The sequence below is a fragment of the Ambystoma mexicanum genome, chromosome 10 (assembly GCF_040938575.1).
Source record: "Ambystoma mexicanum isolate Mex_15411 chromosome 10, UKY_AmexF1_1, whole genome shotgun sequence".
Classification (NCBI taxonomy): domain Eukaryota; kingdom Metazoa; phylum Chordata; class Amphibia; order Caudata; family Ambystomatidae; genus Ambystoma; species Ambystoma mexicanum.
The window spans coordinates 1,529,550,226-1,529,568,050 of record NC_090932.1 but is presented as its reverse complement, the minus strand read 5'-3'; the positions used below and the strand labels follow the sequence as shown (position 1 = coordinate 1,529,568,050).

The 17,825-nt window shown below is 48.1% G+C and overlaps 1 protein-coding gene across 20 annotated transcripts in view; it reads left to right on the top strand.

Moving 5' to 3' along the window:
• CIT (citron rho-interacting serine/threonine kinase) overlaps positions 1-17,825 on the top strand; it is a 2,264,529-nt gene that overhangs the window by 1,544,809 nt on the left and 701,895 nt on the right. For 15 of the 20 annotated variants that reach the window (XM_069619729.1, XM_069619715.1, XM_069619724.1 and 12 more), the window contains one exon: positions 10,779-10,898. In XM_069619729.1, coding sequence (XP_069475830.1) covers positions 10,779-10,898 — 120 coding nt within the window. The remainder of the gene's footprint in view (positions 1-10,778; positions 10,899-17,825) is intronic. The other 5 variants (XM_069619714.1, XM_069619723.1, XM_069619722.1 and 2 more) reach the window with 1 other exon arrangement.

The window sequence follows — 17,825 nt, the reverse complement described above, 5'->3', positions numbered from 1 at the left end:
TCCACTTGAAGATTTCCAAATGGCAATTGGTAAGATTCAGGTAAGTCTATTGTGGTTTTCCCCTTAGGGGCCGGGGTACGGCGATGAAGCAGAGTTGACTACGCCGACCCGAGATGAGGTGAGTACCCCCCGTGGTAAATCAGGTAAGTCCTTGGGGGTAGCTTGTATAGCCTTAGAGAGTCCCCTTGCTCACCTTGCTGTCTTTGTCTCCTTAGGTGTCGGAGGACGGCCGCGAGATGGAGAGAGCTTGATGGAATGCTGAAGTACCGCCAAGCAGGTGAGTTCAGCGCGGCGCCGTAGGAATGCGAAGCGATGCTTCAAATACTTCTGTCTTTCAGCTCTGTGGCGAAATGGATCAGGATTCAGGTAACTCCTGTTCTAACCTTTATCCTTCTTTTCTTCTTGTTTCAGGAGTCCCAGGATTGAAGCGGGCGTGGCTGAAGACTGGAGCTGCTGCAAACACGGTGAGCGTTACGCTGCAGCAAGCAGAATAACGCCAAGCACGTGTGGCTGTCCAGGCGTGGTTTAAATAGCCTTGGATGAAGATCCAGGTAAGTATTCTTCCACAGCCCCACCCAAGTAACAAAATAATCCCTTCAGTAAAATAGTCCCTCCTAAGCCTCATTTGGCTTGAGTCTTCATGCAGCATGGTCTGCCTCAGGTGAGTATGCAGCATGGTCTGCTTCAGGTAAGTTATCAATAATGAGCCTGGCGCCATAGGCGCCAGGACTGCACCCAAACAGCCCTTAACTGGGGCTTTTGGGCATGCTCCAAGTGGCATGATGCCTGCTTCCGGGGCTGCTGGGCCTGGTCTGGTCTTCCGGGGGCAGGCATCATGACACTGCCCATAAGGGCCAGGCGTCGGAGTGGATCCTCAGGCCCCACTCCACAAGGGACCGGTACCTCTGGAATAGCGCCCAGAAGCTCCCTTTTGACAGTGGGGCCGGCGTAGGAGGCTGCGGCAGGGGAGGATCCACGGAGCCGGAAAGGGAAGAAGGCCCCCCCGCAGAGGAAGGAATACCAGAGCTGGGGCTAGGACGACCCCTCCCCCCCAGGAGAGGGGGTGGGTTAGTTTGACCTGGGGTGAGGGGACCCAGGCCTTCAATGTAGCAACCAAGGACTTGGGTTGCTGACCCGAACACGGTAGGGCTGCAAGCTGGGCCCAACATAGATGTCTTCCAGGTCCAGGTGGAAATCTGGGAAGACCGGTCACTTTGTAGGGGAGCTCCAAGGAACACTACCCACGCTTTGGCCTGCAATGGAGAACAAGGACTCTAGTAAAAGCAGCAGTGGTCATCCGAAGGGGTGTAGGGGCAATGAAGCGGAGGAGGAGCCGGCGCAGATTACGAGGCAAGATTTCAGAGGAGAAATTCAGACCCTGACAGAGTCTCTGGCTCAAACCTTTCAAAAACAGTTTCAGTTTATGAGAACCAACCTCATTGCTGCACTAGGAGAAAAACAACAAGAAGTAGCCCAGCTGGGTGAAAGGACTGACTTGCTGGAAAGAGGCCACCTGGAAAATGAAAAGGACACAATGGCTAATAGCGAGGCTATAGATCGGCTGGACACTACGACAACTAATATGGAGGCAGTGCTAGAGGACCTTGAGAACAGATCCCGAAGGGTCGACATCCAGATCAAGGAGCTACCAGAGGCAGTGACGGATCGACAGCTAAACGAAGAATGCCAGCGCATATTTGCGGAGCTCCTGGGCAAAGGGGACCCGGGATCGATAGCATTGGACAGGGTCCATAGAGTGGGCCGGATCCCTGGAGGTCCCAACGGTAGACCTCGGGAGGTGGTGGTCGCTTTCGGCAGGTGTGGGCAGAAGGAAGCGGCATTGCGGGCGGCCAGGCAGAGCGAACCGGTACTCTACAAAGGGCAGGAAATATTGTTTCAAGATTTGGCTGCAAGTACGTTAATGAAAAGGAGCATGGGTCTGGTTTTGAAGGAGTTGTATAAGAAGGGGATATAATATAAGTGGAACTTTCCTTTTGGCTTAATGTTCGAGTGGGAGGGGAGTCAGAGAGGGGCTACCACGCTCCAAGAGGCGGCCAGCATTATAAGATTGGAGCTGGATAATGAGGGGGGGGGCATGTAGGGGAGCCACCATCCGGGGGGGGGCAAAAGGGAAAGGGGCAGACCTTGGGAATGGGCAACTGTGGGGGAACGGGGCAAGAGAAGGGTTGTGCTGCGGATCACGCGGGGGGTGGAAAGTTCCGGGCACTGAGGGGGGGGGTCATAGCGTGGGGGGACTGGGTGATCTGGTTGCCGCTCTAGAGGTCAATGGGGTGGTGGAACTTGGATTTCATTAAGGGCCTGGGAGGGAGGAGTAGAAAAAGTGTTGGAACAAGCAAGGACGGGATTGTCCGGGGGTGGGGAATGGAGGGTAGGGGGGTTTGGGGTGAGGGAGCGGTCTCGCCCTAAGTTGGGGGGGGGCTCAGGGTGAGAGAGGTGGGGGGAGGGTCAAGGGGAGGTCATAGCGCTTGGTGCAGTAGTACAGGAAGTACTGGGGAGGTGGATGAGGTGTGGTGGTGGTGGTGGTGGGGGAGGAGGAGGTCGAGAGAGATACCCCAGAGGGTGGGCGGGGAGAGCGGCCAAGAGGAGGTCGGGGTTGAAGGCGGAAGAGCAGATCAGGGGGCGTGGCAAAACTCCACTTTGGATTCAGGTGGCTAACGCATAACCCCCCCCCCTTTCAAGCGGACTAAACTGGAACAATTCACTAGGACGCACAAACCAGATGTTCTGGCTCTGCAGGGGACCCACCTGCTGCGAAAGGATCAGGGTAGTCTGTGGTTGAAGGGCTTCTCGCAGATCTTGTTCGCGTCGGGTCCCACGAAGAAAATGGGGGGGGGTGGCGCTAGAATTTGGGAGAGTTTGGGACTTTAGAACCCAAGACATTCCCAGGGATAAACATTTGAGGTTCATCATGGTGAGGGGGAACCACATGGGTACACCTTATACTATAGCCTCGGTATATGCTCCAAATGTGGGACAGGATAAGTTTGTGAGGGAGACCCTGGGCACTTTGGAGGGTTTTGCGAGGGGGTAAATCATCCTGATGGGGGATCTTAACTTGCCCTGGGATAAGCTGCTAGATCGGACACAGCATGCGGGCGGGGGGGGGGGGGGGGGCGGTGGCTTCCCCACAGCTTAAGGAGCGAATTGAGGGGCGGGATTAAGGGATGTGTGGCGAGCGTTGCGGGGGGAGGAAGAGGGTTACACATTTCTTTCCGATGTCCATAGAACCCAATCAAGAATTGATTACATCTGGGTCTCGGTGAGCCTGGTGGGAGGGGTGGAGCGGGTCAAAGCCGGCCCCATGGGAATCGCCGATCATAGGGTAGTGCAGATGAGGATCTAGCTGGGGAGGTGAAGGCCAGGGGTCTGTAGTTGTAATTTCCCAGAGGAACTCATGAGGGATCAGGTGATCCGGGAGGAGATGGGGAGCAACATAGGCATTTTTTAAAGGAATAATGGCACGGACACGAGACTTAGCATAAGGTGGGATGCGTTCAAGGCCACTCTGATTGGGGAACTCATTGCTCTAAAGGCGGAGAGGAACAAACAAATGAGGCTGCTGGAAACCCAGTTGGAATGGCAGGTGGAGGCCGTGAGGCTGAGGCTGGCCCCCACATGGAAAGTTTATAGGGAATACAGGTTAGCAGAGGGTCAACTGGGGATCTTGAGGAACAAAAAGGAAAAAGGGGCAATGCTAAAGGTCAGGCAGAAATTGTATGCAAAGGCTAATAAAGCAGACTCACTTTTAGCGCGCTTACTGAGGGGTAACGGAACAGAATGTGATCATGGCCATGAAGGATGAACGAGGGGAGAGGCTCAGCTGAACTGATGAGATAAAGGGGCGTCTAGCCAGATTTTACGAAACCCTGTACACATCACAAGATCCAACCTCCCAGCCTCAGAGGGACTTCTTGGGAGTCTTGCCCCCTCCCCCAACTCTCCAGGCAAACTGGGGAGGAACTGGGACGGGCCATCACGGAAGACGAGGTGAAAGCTGTCATAACGTCACTTCCCCGTAATTAGGCTCCGGGCCCTGATGGCTACCCAGCTTCCTTTTATAAAACCTTCTCTCATGTACTGACCCCACATCTCGCTCAACTGTTTAACACATTTGGGAATATGGACAGCATCACTCCATCAATGGAGGAGGCCAAAATCACACTTATACATAAGGCTGGCAAGGACCCGGAAGAATGTACTTCCTACAGATCCATTGCTCTCATAAATACAGATGCAAAAATCTATACCAAAATATTAGCGAGGCGGTTGGAGGGGCACCTCCCTACACTGATCCATCAAGATCAGACTGGGTTCGTACAGGGAAGACAGACGGCCGATAGCATCAGGCGGGTGGCCCATTTGTTCGAGAAAACGCAGAAGACGCCCACTCCGGCGATTCTCCTAGCCTTGGACGCCGAGAAGGCGTTTGATTGGGTGGAGTGGTCATTTCTGTTTCTGGTTATGAAAAGACTGGGCTTGGGCGCAAAGTTTATCAGCATGGTACAGGCGAAATATAGACCCCACCTCGCGCATCCTAGTGAATGGAGCGATGTCACTACCAATTAAACTAAGACGCGGAACGAAGCAGGGGTGCCCCCTCTCCCCGTTGTTGTACGCTACATACCTGGAGCCTCTACTCGTGGCGATACGGGAGGCTGAGGACATTCAGGGCATTCCATTTGGGGGGTATCAGCATAAGGTGGCGGCGTTCGCCGATGACATGCTGCTTACTTTGATGAACCCAGAGGAGTCAATAAAGGTGAGCATGAAGCTATTGTCCAAATTCAGGGAAATTTCAGGCTTGCGAGTGTTAGGCAGAATCCTGTGCAGTTCCCTTAGGGAGCACTACAGAAGATTAAGACTACAGGTGAGAGCAATAAATCCCCTTTGGCATCAGTCTGTACCACAAAGATGTATTTGGTAGCTGTAGCTGAGCAGTCAGGCTTATCTCAAGAGGGAGATGAGCAGTATTCAGGGTTTACACAGTAGGCCTACATTACTATGGCACAAGGAAACACTGACCAAAGCTTTGTATTAAAAGTAGTTATATATTTATTTTATACACTTCTAATAAAACACATGTATCACAGTCCTCAAGCAAGTTAAATTAAGTCAAAGGAAAAATATACACTCCCAAGTTAAATTGTAGACCAAGTGAACCAGAGTGTAAACTGAGCAAAACGACACAGTGAAAACCACACACAAGGGATGCTCTAGTTATTCGGAAATACTTTCTTACACACCCTAGCAACACTTCCCATAAGTTTGTGAACCAGTTTAAGCAAGACAGTGCATCAGTATAGGCAATACTTAAATGAAAACTGAGCAAAATGGCATTTCACAAGGTTTAAAAAAGGGAAGGAAAGGGCAGTTGTAAGAAATAGGTGCACCACACAGTTCTAGATGAGAATCAATCTAAAGAAGGCAGATCTAACAAATGTAGCCAGAGTCAGTAGGCCTGTGCCAGAGTCAGTGGTACAGGGCAAGGGCCCAGGAGCAAAATGTTCTTGTAGCTCCAGTCAAGTCTTTGGTTAACAAATTTGAAAAGGTAGATGCAGAAGTTGAAAAGACAATGTTAAGAGAGAGGGGTGGCCAACCCAACAGGTAGGTAAAGGATTTAAAACACCTTTAGTGCTACCGCGAAGAAAGGGCGGCCTGGCAGAACAATGTACCTTTAAATGAAGAAGTGGCTCCTGCGGTGGCGGTTATTCCTGGTAGCTCCTGCCGTTCAGGTGATCCAGCAGAGGAAGAGAGACTCTCGTCGTGGAGGAAGGTTCGAGTTACTGCACTACCCAGGGATGAAACCAGCCGCGGCGCTGCCTGACGAATAAAAGGTACGCTCCTTTAAATCGCGATCCGGGTGGACTGGTGCCGGCTATCCGGCCTCTGAGTACTGGGTGCTGGTGGTTCGACCAAGGCAGGTCCGGGAAGGCGATTGGCAAACTGGTTGGCCCCACCAGCTCAAGGGAAGAAGGCTCTTGTAGATGAAGATCTTCTCTCGTCGTGTGGAGAAAAGTGGTGAGACGCTGCAGCAGGGCTTCACCGGTGGTTCAGTCGTTGCAGATGTCTTTGGCTTCTCTCGTCTTCGGCTTCTTAGTTCGGTGGCAACGTCTTGCTCTTCCAGTCCTCAGGACCCTGCTTTTATGCAAAAAGTTCCCCATTCATACAACCTAGCTGTCACTCACACAGTGGAGTGGTCATCTTGGCGGGAGACCCTCCAGCCTATCAGGATATAGTGCGACATGTGTTGCGGGGGCAACCCTGTCCAGGGGGTCCTACTCCCCCTCCCACATAATGGACCGACCCCAGACTCGGTGGCGCCGAAAGGAGGGCTTCTTGGCAGAAGCCCGCCAAAAGGACGAACAAAGGATCCCCAACCTGGGTTAGGAGTTTAGAGAAAGACACGAGAAAGAAGTTATATTAAAGTTCTGGCAAATCAAACCTACCGGAGTCAAGTTAATATTAAAATGCACCGGCGGTATGTTAGAGGCTGCCAGAAAAAGTGGTAGCCTCGAATTATGGGAAAAAATAGGGAAATATTTGCGGTCGGATATTTACACCAGTAACCACTGCCACCAGCCAGAAACTTTTGAGAGGGGGACTGTACGGTACCCTCTCGAAAATGAACATAAGGGAAAAACTATTAACCTTTTCCAGTACCTGTAAGATGGGTTGTACTGGTTTAGGTAATAGGATTTGACTGTTAAAGTCAGTTGGGACTTTACATACCCTGTGAGACAGTAGTCAGTGCCAGGGTATGGAGTCTATGTTTGGGGGTCGCTACGACACCCCTGTGTTACTGCACTGATGGTGCTGTGTAACACATGGAAATAAAGATGGTTCCTATGGGGTTGAGAAAATCCCATAGACATTAAACACACATAGCAAAAAGGCCTAAGAGGGGGAAAAAGAGTCTCACTCTTAGAAGGAGAAAGAAACAAACCCTTCAAATCCAGCAAAGCTGCTGAGGGACTCTATAGGTAAGGGAAATTAGCCATAGAATGAGAATTCTCCCTAACAGCGAGTGAACTTGCAAAAGTCGGAAATAATGAACCTGTCGTTGAGGGATGATGAGACAAGAGCCTTAAAGGCAGCTTTCCCATTTAAGTGGAGTCCGGTCGGGATACGATATCTAGGGATCAGGGTCACCCCCCGTCTGGCAGGATGGTACGGGGCGAATTCCGCCCCCATGCTTACGGCCATTAAAAAAAGACTTCAGGAAGTGGAGTGTGCTAAGGATATCCTGGTTGGGAAGAGGTTCGGCACTCAAAATGGTGGTTCTCGCCCTGTTGCTTTACCTATTTCAGGCTGTTCCATTACCCATCCCAGCGAGCTTCTTCAAGTAACTAGATGGGGCAGTCAAGGACTTAATTTGGGAAGGCAAGAGGCCGCGCTTGGCCAGACGACTAATGTCGGCATCTAAGGGAGAGGTGGGCTTGGCCCTACCAAACTTTCGTCGATACTATGAAGCCGCGCAGCTCAGGGTAATCGGGGAACGGTTCTCGGAGGAATGTGACAAACAGTGGGTTAAAATGGATAAAGCGGTGGCTCGGCATCACCTAGGGGAGGTGCTGTGGCTCCCGACAACGTTGAGGCCGCCTCACCTGTACATGAGCGCCATAACAAAGGGGTTGATTGAAATCTGAGAGGGGCTGTGGAGAAGCTGGGGATTACAACCTTCCCATCACCATTCACCCCCATTTTCAATAATGGGGATTTCACCCTGGGGATGGAAAAGGGGGGCATTCCTGAAGTGGGAGAGAGGAGGGTGTAGGGCTATCTGGTTTGTGGTCAGAATGTGAAAACGTTTGAAGAGTGTAAGCGAGAGTTCGGGGTGGGCGAAGGGGAACGGCAGATATTTTCAGATCAGACATTGGGTGATGACCACGGATGTACGGAGGGCGGCCACTCGCGACACAATGCAGTTTGACCGATATCTCCTGACTCATGAGTGGTCCAGAGGGCTGATTGCGGATCTATATAGGCTCTTGGAGGGCGCAGCCCCGAAAACGAATTGGGCGTATATGGCCAAATGGGACAGCTTTTGGGGGCTAGAATGGAAAGGGAGGACTGGGAGCGGCTGTGGAGGTTGATCCCGAAGGGGGCAAGGGCTGTTCAACGACAGGAGGCCTGATACAAGTACGTGTATGGTTGGCACTACACTCCGGCCCGCCTGCACGCGATATATCCAGCAACGCCTGTGGTATGCTAGAGGGGTTGTGGCGAGGTGGGTACAGAGGCACATATCTGATGGGATTGCCCCAACATCAGACCCTTCTGTAGGGAGATCCTAATGGGCAGGCGGCGAGAGGCGGGGGGGGCTAGGAGAGGGCAATTCAAGGCAAAAGTCGTCTTCACATTAGCCGCAAAGGCTCTCATCGCCCATAGGTGGAAGAGCCCCATGATTCCAACGGAGCAAGACTGGCTGAGGAAAATGTGGGAGATAGTATCGATGGAATGGGCTAGTTATGCGGTTAACAACAATTTGGGGAACTTTTCATCGGAATGGGGAGAGACCTTGGCCTACATAAAAGGGGATTTCAGGGAGCAATGGCGACCCCAGAGACTCAAACTGTTGGGCCTTCATGGCTGACTCTCTGGACGGGAAAGGGGTGTGGGGGGGGGCAGCTGGCGCTATGGCAAAGTTGGGGGTGGGGGAGGGAGGTCAAGTTCTGTGAGTTTTGTTTTTTTTCATGTAATTAAAACAATAAAAAGAAGTTTAAAAAAAAAAAGACATTTATGATGAAAAGGGAGGAACCAGTCCGATTCAGGCTTGAGCCCCTCCACCTTAGGGAAGTCAGGGACTTCTCAGATACATTTTACAGGAAAATAAAGGGGAGATGGTGGACCTTTACGGCTGACTTGCAGACAGCAAGAGGCATGGACACCTCGTCAGAGGTAGACATGCTCTCTACTGCTACCCTGTGAAAACCACATGCTGCTTGGTGCGAAGGTGGTCGACATCTTACGGTAGTCAGCTCCTACATAGCTGCTCTTCGGAAGCATTTCTGCTGCCAGGGGGCACAGTGTGGTGTTGTCGACCCAACACCTTTACATGCCGGACATGATATAGAGGACAGTACATATAGAGGCGCCATGCACTGTGACCTCAGTTCCACCCTCTTCCCTGGGAACTCTGATGCTGAGGGACTCGCAGAACTAAAGGGTACCAGCTACCCCAAGAGGGGTCGGCGTGGAGGGCGATGAGGAATTACCTAGCTAATTTGTTCTTCTATGGTTCTGCCCCTAACGTGGCTCCCACCGCTGTGAACTTGGGTACTGTATTTGATTTCTCTCTCCTTCTCTCCTCAGGTTCTTGATCTCTCTAAGAAATCTCATTTTCAGCTCCACCTCAAACGTATTCTGCCTTTGCCCAGTTTTCCCTCGTAAGGTGGAAGTGACCATGACTATGGTCTTCTCGAGTCTGGATTCCTGAAGCAGCCTCTATTTGGGTCTCCAGGTCTTTACTTCATATGTTGTTAGTCTTTGGACATAAGGCAGATAAACTCATTCTGAGCACCAGACTGATTGAATATATCACTTAATGGGTTAGCTGAATTGGGTATCCTTCAAAATCCTTTGCATCATTCATCTGGCCTATTAGGGTCATGGTGCAGACTACCTCCAGTTTATGGTCCCAAAGTACTGTCCCTCTTGGCACATGAAGATCTGCTTCGCCAGACCGCTTGACCAAAGTCGTCCCAAGAAGAAAACTGTGCTCTGAACTGTGGTAGCCACTCTCTGGATGGTCTTGCCACTTGCCCTTCCAGGAAAAAACAACTAAAAACTTTTCTCTTCAAAGAGCTTTTTGACTGTTGGGGTTGTTTTGCCAATTTTGGTAGGCTCCTTAAGCGTGAGGCTTAGCACCTTTCCTTGATGCTTTGCTTCCTCCAGGTCCTCTTGTAGCTGCTGTTCCATCCACCTCATTCTCTGTTCCCCATGGAGTGGTGAGTTCAAGCCTGCTTATGTGGAACTCTTTACTTGGCTGTTATGTTTTGGCCTTCGCAGCACTACCTGCCTACATGGGTCTCGTCTGCTTGCACTTGCTCTATCCTTGTTTGAATACCTGTATGGCACCTTATTGATCAGCTCTAAAGAAGCCTACCTACTCATTTAAATCATGAACATTTGGCAATCTAAAATTGTTTATCAATTGTGTGAAATTCATCAACTCCTACTTAAAGTGGATGCATTATTGTTACAGTAACATCAATAAATTAAGGTCTTGTGGCTCTGATTTTTTAAAAAATGTTTTTAAAAAGGGGAACGGCATAAGAGAACGTGTTTTGCTCTCATTTGATATTAACAGTAACTGAAATCCTATTTATAACTTGTTCAAGTTATATTTAGGTTAGTGGAAGTTCAGTTCTGTATTTTGGCAGTATTTTTTCATGTCATCCTGTAATAAAGAGTACCCCCAAAGAATGAATCTTAGAGGCAGAGATCAGTCATGAGTGCTACTTTGATCTTAGCTGTGAATGTTTGTTGCTGTCTCAAGACTCTCTAACCAGAGAGGATGGGAGCTGGTTTAAAGAGAACAGCAGAAAGAAAGATCTCACAGGGAAATATGGCAAGTCACTAGAAATAGCAGTGCAGTTTACTTTTGAAGCCCTGTCAATTTTATTTTGGGTGTTTGAACATATGTGCAACTAGAGAAATCTGATATAGGTACCTGGTTGGCATGAAACATAGAAGGAAGGGGCAAGCCTTTTCACTCAGTCTTACTTTGGAATTGATGTTTTGTTTGTGAATTGCAGGCTCTTTATTCTCACGAGAAAGTGAAAATGGAAGGCACCATTAATCAACAAACCAAACTCATTGACTTTCTGCAAGCAAAGATGGACCAGCCCACCAAGAAGAAAAAGGTGAGAGCCGAGGTGAGAACAGTGAGACTACCTGAAAACAGTTGATGGTGGATGAAACGGAAAAAGTCATTCACAGGACGAAAAAGGGAGTGAGAAGACAGACTGCAGGGTTAACCGTATAGAAAGAAGGGAGGAAAGAATTGTATGGTGAGACTACATGATGGAAATGGAGCAGAAGGCAGAGTACATCACAACATAAAGAAAGGGCTGGGGAAGGGGAGTACACAATGACATTTTGAGAACAAACGAGGGCCAGGAAAGAGTACAGGATAGACATCCATCTCTTGCTTGCATATGTTTAACAGTGGTATGCATTTTATGCTGTTTGTCAGCTTTAAATTGCCAAAACTGTACTTTTTTAAAAGAAACCTCTTGTCAGACATGGATGCAAATCACTGTATCCTCCTTCATTTTCTCCCAAACCCCCACCCACCATTTAAAATCAATCGCACTAAACAAGAGAGCAGTGCATTGTGTGTGCAAAAACCATCGAACAAATCCAGCAGGCTATAATCCATCTCATGCAGGAGTTCATCCCAACCCCTGGGAGATCAACAAGGGGAAGAAATCTCACCACCATTCGCCAGTGATCATAGACAATCCGGCCCTAACTTAGCCTAACCATCATAGTGCTCCTCATAGGAACATACATTTACTGTAGATTCCTATCCAACCAACCTTTTTCCAAATCTGTACTTCCACCATAAAGGGCTGCTGTAATTTATTCCATTAAATATGTATCTTTGGCTTTATTGATCCATTCAGTCTTTCCGCGTAACTGTTCCCTCTTCCAGTGAGGGGCCAAACATGCTTGCGCCGCTAACATCAAGAGGTGGATAACCCTCTAAACTCTCCCTCCACATCATCTAGCCCAAAGAGCACTACCATAGGATCTAAACTACAATTAATTCCCTCTGCATCCTTTATCCATCCCAGCACCTCCTTCCAATACATCTGCACTTTTTCAAACAGCCACAACGTGTGAGAAAATGTGGCATGTGCCGCACAGTCATGCCAACAATATGGACTCCCTCTAGTGTACATCTTCGATAAGTGGCCCGGATTGTGCTGCCATCTGTGTATTAGTTTGATACCATGCACCTTATATTGGCATGAGGATGAGGTTTTAAATGCTCTAGTGCACATTTTACGCCAGCGTTTTTCGTCAATGTCGATAGCCAAATCCCTTTCCCATTTGCCCCAAGGTCCATCTATGTCCCCCATGGTCGCCTCTATTAATGAAGCTCATATTTTTTGTACCATATGTTTTATTAGTACATAAAATAAAGACGTTTCATGCTGTGCACATAAGCGGACATCAATGCATTGTATTGCCATTTATCATAGAGCATCGCATGTTACAATCAATACTTGAATCATTACATATCACAGAGAATCTAAAAGAGAAAACTAATGAAATTAAACCGAAAAGAGTGTTGAGACAATTAAAACTATAACAACGAAAAGGACATCTCATCAGGCCTGTGGTGTGTACCAGGGTGACATGCTGACTTACTTACAAATGTAATAAAGGGCCCCCATTCCACTAAGAATTGTGCCCCCTCCTCTTTTAAGAGTTGCATCAATTTTACACATTGCAGTAATGAACCATACCCCTGCCCACCATTACTTTATATCTGGCATAACTGGGGATTTCCAATTTTTTGCAAGTATTAACTTTGCTGCTACTAAAAAGTGAGTTGTGAACTTGGAGGATTTAGCCAGCAATTTATATTTCCCCTGCACATTTTCATCCCCCAATAACACTACCTGGGGTTCGGCTGCCAAATTCACACTAATCCAATGAAGCATATATTAAAGAAATTAGACCCTTGATCTCAGTATTTGAATCAAAGATTTTCTAATTTTGAGTAATCTCCCACTGTAACTGGCGCTTCCACTTTTAATGCTTGATATGGCAATAAATGCAACTCTCTTTCCATAGTTAGTGTTCTGTGGTGAACCAGAAGGACTCTGACTACATTGGGGTCGGTCACAGTTAAAAATGTTTATTTAAATACAGAGAGAAAATGCCTGACTAGACATATCGCCATCAGTGAAGTTCCCTACCTACCAGAACTAAAGCGAAGGGTGCAGGTCAAGTCCAAAGTAATATGTATTCTTTCAGAATCCTAACAAACTGGCCCTACCACTTTAGAAAACACCTAACTAAAAGAAAAAGGTGAGGCTTGCACAATAGCTGCTGTATGGGCGTCTGCCTGGTTCAACTTGTAATAGACTTTCTTTCAGTCTCAAGAATAGAGTCTCTTGGTAAAAATGATCATTTTCTTCTGTATGGGTGTCACTCTGCCCCTTGATAAAGAAAACTGTTTTTTACTTTTTCTCAGATGTTATTTCAAATCCCTCCCGGATTATGTAACAAAACACTTCTCTATCTCCCATTGTGAAGTTGGGACTTCCCAAAGTCCTGTCGCTCTTTAGTAGGTCTCTTTTTTCTCAATTACAGAATTTAATTTGTCATCTGCTCCCTCAGATATTTACGATTTCCGCGGCCTCATGCACTTTGCTAGCCTTGCTGCAGAGCATTCACCTTCCTTTCACTTTGTTCGCCTTGGGACGTGTGTCCTACTATCCTTAGCCTTGTCGGCTATTTCAACCCCAATATACAATGTTCGTATCTCTTCCACACTGTTTCTCATACCTGCGTTGATTTCGGTACTACTGGAAACCAACAGTCATAGGCCTCACTGGTATCTACAAGTTGGTAGTGTCTGTTTCCCTGTCTCTGCTTCTTGGTGGAAAAGGTCCTTTTCGGGTGGAGCTCGGGGACTCTGGCTCCTTTTCAGTCTCCAGTTGTCTTCCCGCCGTGTCTCTTCCCCTGACTGGTGCTGCTTGCTTAGTCAAAGCACCCACTGCTCAGCCTCCAGCTAGCGGGTCTCACTTTGTTCATGCCACCGCTGTTTCAATATGGCTCTGCGTCTCCAGGATGTCGTTGATAAAGAGGCTTGCCTCTGTGAAGCGGTTGCTCTCCTCCATAGGAGTCTGTCCTCCATTCAGTCTGCTCTCTTCTTATGCCGGTTATTGGAGCTAAAGGAATTACATCTGTCTTCCTTGATCATAACTTTCAGGCAGCATTCAGCATTACCTGAAGCCAATAGAGTGGAAGAAGGATCTTTGTTGATTATGGTTGTAACCAGGAATGCCAAAGTATTTCCAACATCCGTATATGCAGACAGGGTGGTTTGGACTGGGAGTTCCTTATTGGAATGGGAGTCGCTGTCCCCAAGAGGGGAGTCACTCGCACTTGCCCATATCGCCAGGGACGGTCTTGCTGAGCAGGCTCACCTCCCTAGCCTCAAAGGGGGTGGCTCCCCTCTTGGTGGAAGAGACGAATTGTCCCGATTCGTAACATACCCCTCCTGTTAACTGTGAAGCTCCCCTTGATTAGGAAGTGGGAAACAACTTAAAACGTCCCCATTGCCCTGTTCAAAATGTCCCTATTGCCTTGTTCTTTCCCCTTTGGATGCGCTACTGAGAAACAAAATGGTTGTAGATCTTAAAACCATGTCATGACTCAGGCATTCAGATCTTTTCTCCATCTCCTCCATGTTAGGGGACAGTGGTCAGTTACGAGTCAGAACCTCCTTCCTGTGAGATAATAGCATACATTCAGGATTTCCCACTTGATGGTTATGGCTTCAAGTTCCACTGTGGCATAGGACTACTCTCTGGGGAACAATGTCCGTCTTGTGTATAGCACTGGGTGTTCCAAGCCATCATGTTCTTGTGACAACACAGCTCCCAGTCTGACCTTACAGACATCTGAGGATAACATTCTCTGTAGAAATCTGGCATCTTTAAGACAGTCTCGTCACTTTCTCAGACAAGCTTTTGGGGCTGGGATATCTTGAGCTTGTCTATAAGATTGGTGGCCAAGGTAGAGTAATTTAATATAAATCTTCTGTAATAGCTTGTCAATCCAAGGAAAGCACAAAGGCCTCTTTTAGTTGTTGGTACCAGTGTTGCTTGTACTGCTTTTACCTTTTTCTTTCTGGGGTTTTAGCAGTCCATTTCTCACAAGATAGCCCAGATACTTTACAGCCGACTGGGTCAGGGGATACCTTTTTGGGTTGGCTGTTAAACCTGCTCTCAGGAGGGCTCTTGCGATCAGATAAAGATGGTGCATGTGGTCAGACCAGGTCTTACTATGTATAATGTCATCTAAATATGCTCTGGGGAAGCTAGAATACTGTCTTAGTATTGTATCCATCAACTGTTGGAATATGGCAGGAGCACTGTGTAACACAAAAGGCAGCACATTAAATTGAAAGAGCCCTTGTGTGGTGAAAACGTTTTTTCCCCCCTATCGGTGGGTTTACGGGCACCTGCCAATATCCTTTGGTTAGGTCCATAGTGCATATGTATTTGAACGATCCTAGCTTCTAAATGAGCTCTTCAATTCTGGGCATAGGGCAGTTATCAAAAGAGGAGATGGAATTTAATTTCCTAAAATGTATGCAAAATCTCGAGGACTTGTCCGGTTTGGCTACTGAGGTCAGGCCACTAACAATAGACCCCCCACCCCGTGGGGGTGGTACTCAGCGTAGGGATCTCATGGGGAGGCAAGTCCCCTATGGGACTAGTGACAACCTGGGCAGAACATGGTATCCCCATAGCCCACCTAACCCTAAAACACCTTCCTACCCCCTTCTTCCCCCGCCAATACTTTCCCTAATGTTCCTATATGTGTCTGTCATGCCACCAGTATAGGAAGTACGGGGATGAGGAAGAGCGTTGACTCCTCAAGGAGCATATATCCCCCAAGTACTGAGACGAGGGAGAGACCAGTTGACTCACTGGAAGACCTAAAGATCAGTACTGGGAAGAAGAAGCAGTGCAGAAGCATAGAGAGCATTCATGATAACCTGAATGAACAGTCTAGTTGTTCCCGAAAGCTAATTGGACAGGACCCATTCAAAGCTGAAGCGGGAAACCATGAAAGAGAGAGAAGCGGCCCTTGGAGGAACCGCGAGCATGGGGAACGCTCGACTCAGCAAAGTACTCCAGCAGTTGCAGAAGAATTTACCGAGCAGACAAAGAGGCTCTTCTGGTCTGACATGGAAGGACCATCCGGTGAAGCAGAGCAGCGGACATCCTTGCCAGCCAAGCAGGACGGTGCGGTTGCAGGAAGGTACACCCGCTGAGAATCTGCGAGTGCCGCAAACACGCCGCAGCACACCGGAAAAGAGTGGAGATGCATGAAGCAGAGGGCAGAGAACCCGGAGACCGGCCGGGCCAATATTGTTGAGACCCTAAAGGTACAAGGGCTACTGGGGTGGTTGGAAGGGGTACCAGAAGGCACTGGCAGATTCTGTAGCTACAGTATTGGGGCCTAAGGGAAGCCCCTGGGTTTCAAACTAAGACCGCTAGCAAAAAAGAACTGCAACATCAAGGGGAGAGAATCCCACAGGTCTGGCACCTGCATCCTTCTATGAAGAGTAACCTAAGTCATCTTCATAGTTCCAGTTCCTGGCAGGATGGTGAACCAGGTCTGCGGCACCAAAAGGGAAGAATCTCACGTGTTTGGGACCTGCATCGTTTTATGAAGATCAACCCCAGTCCTATTCATAGTCCCAGTACCCCGCATCCAGTTGGGAGGAACCCACTCTTCTGGGACCTGCATCCAAAATGGGTACTCATGTGAAATAAGAGCTTTTGAAGTGGAAAGCAAGCCTGGAGAATGGATATATTCCTCCCTCAAGATTGTGTATGAACTGTGAAAGTTTGAGAAGGGTTTGGGGGAAGGGAGCCATTCCACCCAGCCCTTATAAACTGGAAAGCAAGGAGACAATACCTCCTGCTGTCTTCCCAGAATATTGGGTATCATGAAACCAGTCAAAAGAAGGCCCACGGAAGGGTGTCATTCCAGGGCTCTGTGAGGACATTGAGAACCATATACCTGGAGAAGAGAGGCATTCTCCAGGAATCCAATAGTGAAGTACAACAATGTTCATGAAGGCTTAATGTTTAAGTCGGGGCTTTTTCTTTTGCACTAGAACTGAACCTTTAAAACGCTATAAGATGGAACTTTTTTTTCTCAAAAGAGAACGAAGACCCGGAGAAGTGAGTCATTCTCACAAGTGAAATTCCCCCTATGATTGGAACTTTGGCTCATCGTCCAGAAGAAGGGAGTCATTCTTCTGAACTACCCTTTTTCTTATTATTTATAAGTGTGATCGATAGAAGTAGGTATTTTGACACAACAGTGGGCTCTTTTTATGTAATTGGCTATTCTGACCGACTCATTAGTTCTTTATTACAGGCAGAGAAACCCTCTTTGCGTTAGGGAGAGTTAGGTTTCTTCTTTATTTTTGCCTGAATAAAAGTCTTTGCCAATCAACATGTCACTATTGTGTCAGACTAGTTCTTCTGCACCGTTACACTACTAATAAAATGTGGACGACCACAGACTCTCTGAGGGCTCAATTATATTGGCCTTGAGCATCTTGTGAAGTTCGAGCTCAATAATTTTCCTCCTTGCCTCCAGGATCTGGTAAGGTTTTAGATTCACTGTTTTCCCAGCAGTGCTATAGTGGAAGAAAATCTGTCTACCTGGTTGTTCAGAAAGGACCTCTGGAAATTGATCTAAAAGTTCTCAAAGTTCTGCCTGTTGGTAGAGTGATAGATTGTTAGAGATTAGCTGTTGGTCGGGGTCTGTAAGGAGGGTGGCCATGGTCACTGTAGTCACCTCCACGTGGTCGACCTTCCACTCTTTGAATTCATTTTTTGTCCCTTTGGTTGTGCCACTACATAGTTCAACTGACCTTTGTTTTTCAAGATTTCTGTTGGGACTGTACCATTTTGATATCCTCTTGTTCTCCGATGTGGGAATGAGACTTAGGACAGATTCCCCAATGGAGAAATACCTGGCTAGTGCTTCTTGAACAGTATTTTTTATCTTATCCTACCTAGGTGGTG